This window comes from Triticum aestivum, chromosome 7D, assembly GCF_018294505.1.
Source record: "Triticum aestivum cultivar Chinese Spring chromosome 7D, IWGSC CS RefSeq v2.1, whole genome shotgun sequence".
Classification (NCBI taxonomy): domain Eukaryota; kingdom Viridiplantae; phylum Streptophyta; class Magnoliopsida; order Poales; family Poaceae; genus Triticum; species Triticum aestivum.
The window spans coordinates 570092858-570097661 of record NC_057814.1 but is presented as its reverse complement, the minus strand read 5'-3'; the positions used below and the strand labels follow the sequence as shown (position 1 = coordinate 570097661).

The 4804-nt window shown below is 51.5% G+C and overlaps 1 protein-coding gene across 1 annotated transcript; it reads right to left on the bottom strand.

Annotated features, from left to right (window-relative positions):
* Positions 1-633: 633 nt before the first annotated feature.
* Positions 634-2460, bottom strand: LOC123169592 (9-beta-pimara-7,15-diene oxidase-like). Its single transcript, XM_044587463.1, has 2 exons — positions 1480-2460; positions 634-1330 (listed from the first exon to the last, which is right to left on the bottom strand). The coding sequence occupies exons 1-2, from the start codon at positions 2410-2412 to the stop codon at positions 704-706; spliced, it is 1560 nt and encodes a 519-aa protein (XP_044443398.1). The 5' UTR covers positions 2413-2460; the 3' UTR covers positions 634-703.
* Between the last annotated feature and the right edge of the window lie 2344 nt (positions 2461-4804).

The following is a 4804-nucleotide window of genomic DNA, read 5'->3' as shown; positions in this document are numbered from 1 at the left end:
CTCACCTCGGCATCGTCGAGTTGGAGCGTGCCGCCTTGAGAAGGAGGAGAAGGTGTGGCTCAAAGCCAAGGAGGACACATAACGGATTTGGCCTAGGTGTGCCGGGTGGCTGGCCCGACTTCCCCAAGCGTCGCGACAATGATGACGGTGCAACAATGACGACAACATCGACGACGGATGTTTGAGTGGCCTCTGCATTCGACCCGCCGCTGAGGAGATAGTACTGGAGACAATTTAGTCAAGTTTGCTTGTAATATATATAGGGTTTGGTTAAATTTCATCAAAACTTCATGTTTGAAAACTTGAAATGTCCCTCTAACACCCTTGACATTCCAAAAGATGTATTTCATGATAACCTTTTCCTATGGTACTTGCCCCGAATTTTCCTTAGGACCGAAGTCCAAGGTTCAACAATTGTACTTAGAAATCATACATATATAAAGTTCGGGAGACAAAGCCAAAGGCAAGTTTTGTAGGTGGACGTATCAAGATGCATATGAGCTGCAAATGGAAGATACAGAAGATGTAATTATTATCCCACCCGCGCACGATTGCAAAAATCAACCCACCATCACAAACAATATTACAAATCGACCAGGCTCAACTTTTCAGGTGAACAGTATACGGCGTCCCTTGTAGGAGCCTTGGTCTCACACGGGTAAAAGGAAACATTGTCACAAACATCGTTACACATCAATCGGCATTAAAATTCCATAGGAACATTATACGGCGTCGCAACCAGGTGCAGCTGGTTCCTTCTTCTCATCGTTCCACCGACGATCATGTCCATGTCAAGCTCATTTGGCCGTATTCCGGCTGGGAGGCTCCAATCAAAGTAGTACAGAAGTCTTGCCAGCATGAGCTCCAATGTGGACAACCCGTATGTACCACCGGGGCACATTCTCCGTCCACTCCCCAGCGGCAAGTACTCAAACTGCGTGCCATTGTAGTCCACGGCGCTGTCCTTGAACCTCTCTGGCCTAAACTCCTCCGCGTCATGCCAATACTCAGGGCTCCTCGCTATCGCCCACACATTGACCATGACCCTTGACCCCCCTGCAACCTGAAGCCCACCGACATCGCAAGTCTCCCGGCATACACGGGGGAGCAAGAGCGGCACTACTGGGTGCAGCCTCATGCCCTCCTTGATCACCATTTTTGTGTAGCTTAGCTTGTCCATTTGGCCCTCATGGTCTTCTGGACTCTTGTGGTCCAATGTTCGTCGCACCTCCGCTTGTGCCTTGGCCATCACCTCTGGGTTCCTCATGAGCTCCGACATGATCCACTCGACTGTCGACGATGTCGTCTCAGTCCCTGCCGTGAACAAATCCTATTCGAAAACGACAGGAATTAATCCGACTAAAACAATATAATGAAAAAGGTTATCCTTTCATGCCTTGCACACGGTCATTTCTTAACGCTAGTTCTAAGTTCTAACCATTTCAAAACAATTCAGAGAGCCAGCCTTTCAGCACTTACCACTATGATTGCCTTGACGTTTGTAGTGCCGATGGGGAAGTCAAGCTCCCCCTCCTCCTTGATCCTAAGCATGACACTCAGAAGGTCATCATCTCCCGTCGTTGCTGTCGTCCTCGTGGTCTTCTTCTTCTCCTCTCGCCGTGCCTCGCAACCAGCGATGATCGTGTCAAAGACGGCGTCGAGCTGCCCACGCGCCCGCCAGAGCCGGCCTTTCAGCCCGGTGACGACGTCGACGAACCGCAGGGACGGGAAGAGGTCCCCGATGCAGAACCCCCCGCTGGCGTCGAGCGCCACCTGGATCGCAGACAAGAACCGCTCTTGGAGCTCGGGGTCGCACGCGTCACCGAATGTCGCACTTGCGGTGATGGTGTTGGAGCACTTCATGAGCAGCTTGCCGAGATTGACCGTCTCGTTGTCTCTGCTGGCGAGACGGATGTTGCTGACAAGGGACAGGGTCTCACTATCCCTTATGGGCGAGAACTGCCTCACCTTTCGCGCGCTGAGGAGCTGGACTACGCAGAGCTTGCGCAGCGTCCTCCAGTACACGCCGTATGGCGCGAAGGCGACGTCAGTGTTTCCGTAGCAGATGATCTCCGTGGCCAAAAGGCTCGGCCGCGACGCGAAGGTGAGGTTCTTGTCCCGGAGCACCTCCTGCGCCGCCGCCGGTGAGGAGATCACGACGGTGTCGACCTGGCCCAGCCGCAGGTACATCACCGGGCCGTGCTTCTTGGCCAGATCCCGGAGAACGACCTGCGGCGGCATCGACGTGACGAGGTGGTGGAGGCTTCCGATGAGGGGGAGACGCCGTGGACCAGGAGGACGCCTCATCTTATTAGAACTTGGTGTTGATTTGCGGCGGCTAAGCAAGGACACGAGCATCATCAGCGAGATGAGAGAGAGGAAAAGGAGAGTGGCTCCTGCGCTTAGCTCCATGAGCGATGAACAGCAAGCAAGAATGGTCGCTTGAGATGTGAGGAGGCAGAGTGGTAGGAACTGGGAATGTGATGAACAGTTGAACACACACGCACTCCATATATATCCCGCGTACGTACATCAGGATAGGGTGTCTCAACGGTGACTTCCAAACCGGACACCGCATCTTTTGCGGACGGGGGAAACCAATCAATGGACACGAAAACAGAAGCTGGCCATCTAATCCTAGTCACATACATTTTAAACTGGATTTGAGCAAACCAAAAGAATTAGATATAAACCAGATGATTTTCATATAAATCGGACAAAAACATTTACATTTTGGTCATATTTTAACTAAACTATACCGGACTAGGCTAACATTAGACTAGTGCCGGCCGCGACAGATCTCCATTCCCACGACATGTCTTCTCCACGTCCGATAACCCGCTCATCGGACTGCCATGAGCCCCGAAGGGATATGCATCAACGGGAGGGAAGAGTAGCCTCCCTCCGCCGATGCGAAGTACATACCAGGGTTGGCTTTTGGGCAGGGCAAGACGACCACCGTGTCCTACAACCCCCCCCCCCCCCCCCTACCGGGCAAGTCACCGGCTGTGTAACCCGGTGAGGCTGTGCGCTGGCCTTCCTGGGACCAAGCGGTGGTGGCCTCCCATGGTCTACTTTTTCTTGCTGTCTGTGGTGGTCGTGGACGCCCCGTCTTCGTCGTCTTGTTGTCGGCCCACGACTGCTGTGGGGTTGCCGAGCTCGTCATCAGTACCCCAGTCAAATTCATCTGCTCAGGCGCAGCTGCCGCTGAGTTGGCGACGTCATCATCGGTTGCCCAGTCGAATTCTTTCGCCGCCGCTCAACCTTCACGAACATGGTTCTTACACCGCCTGTCGGCCGCGTTGTCACCATCGCCAACGTAGATAGGTGAGGACGGCCTGGCGAGGATAGTGGCGCCGTCTTCGGGGAGTTTGCAAGCAAGCCAGCCTGTATCCTGCTGACTCGCCTGGCAACACAGGCCACTGCAATGCTGGAGAGCTCTTTATTCTGCTCGCTGGAGAGGCCGTCCTACAAGAGTTTCGAGCCGGAGGCCATGGTAGGTGTGGTACAAGTAGGAGATGGAGAGCGGAGGTGAGGTGTGGTTCTTACTCGGCGTCTGGCCACATTTATATAGCGAGCGGATGCAAGACACCCTCCGAAGAGATGTTTAATGTCAGCCAACACAGGGGACAGACTTGTGGCGCTCGAGACGCCGGAGTAGGTTCCTCGGCCAACGCACTAGTTTAATGGAGGTAGGCTGACAGACGGATGTCGTTTTAATGAGGAGAGAATGCGTGCGCGGCGGTCGTGCAGTGGGCGGCATTCTCGGCCAGAAAAGCCGTTTCAATGCCGGCTCAAGTGAGCGGTAGCATCCGCTCTAGGCCGACATGAATGCAGAGCTGACGCTTTGGTGAGAAAGGGCGCAGGTGAGGGAGAGGGGTTTTGAGTGGGCTACGACATTCAGAATTGGATGTGATAGTGATCCGGACTCTCGTAAATTCCCCTATGGTTTACAGAGAAAAAAAATATTCTGACCAGTCCGTGGACGAATACAAATTCAGTCCGTAGAGGAATACAAATTCATGTTAGATGGCAAAAAACTAGAGACCGCGTGATGCAAACTGTTGCGAGCGGTTTGGTGTCTACGTGGATGCGTAAGTTCGCAGCGAGTAGTTGAAACCGGCCATAGCCCACAGGTACTGTAGTGTCTAGTTCGTAGGCGTAGCCCGAAAACCGAAAGATGCACATGGAAAGCAAACGACAAGGCACATACTGCTCCATTGTTTTTTATTTGTGGACCATGCCTGCAGCGCGGCAGGAACGGAGCTCACGTTCAAGGGCTGGTGTCAACTGACACCAGTGCTCATGTAACTTTAACTTACATTGTTAAGACTGGCCATAGTAATGCTATCTTAGCCCGTGTCATACACTCAGGACTAGCAAACACGCTGATATGACAGACAATTAAAGAAGAGAAAAATTGTTAAAGTAACATAAATAGATACCGTATCATAATAAATGTTATGGTATAGTACGTCATGCATGTCAATAAATAACATCGCCAATGACACTAATTTATGATACTATGCACATGAAGATAGTATCATACACTATTATCTTGTGCACTATACTAGTATATGATACTCCACACTCTAAGTAGCCCAAGAGCATCTGCAGTCGGATTTGGCAAATCCGGTCTCCTATTCGTCCGCGGAGTAAATAGCATAAAACTACTACTTTACAGGCTAGGTTTCCAAAAAAACTACCTGTTTTTAATTTTTCGCTGATAACTACCAAGTTAGGGGTTGTCTGTTTCAAAAAACCCTAAACACTCATTGCTAGCGATTTAAACCGCTTTATGACA

Excerpts from the sequence above, each read along its gene's own strand:
- LOC123169592 (XM_044587463.1), bottom strand. The coding sequence starts at position 2,412 with ATGGAGCTAAGCGCAGGAGCCACTCTCCTTTTCCTCTCTCTCATCTCG. Across the intron at positions 1,331-1,479 it reads ACGTCAAGGCAATCATAGTG|GATTTGTTCACGGCAGGGAC; the intron begins GTAAGTGCTGAA and ends GTTTTCGAATAG.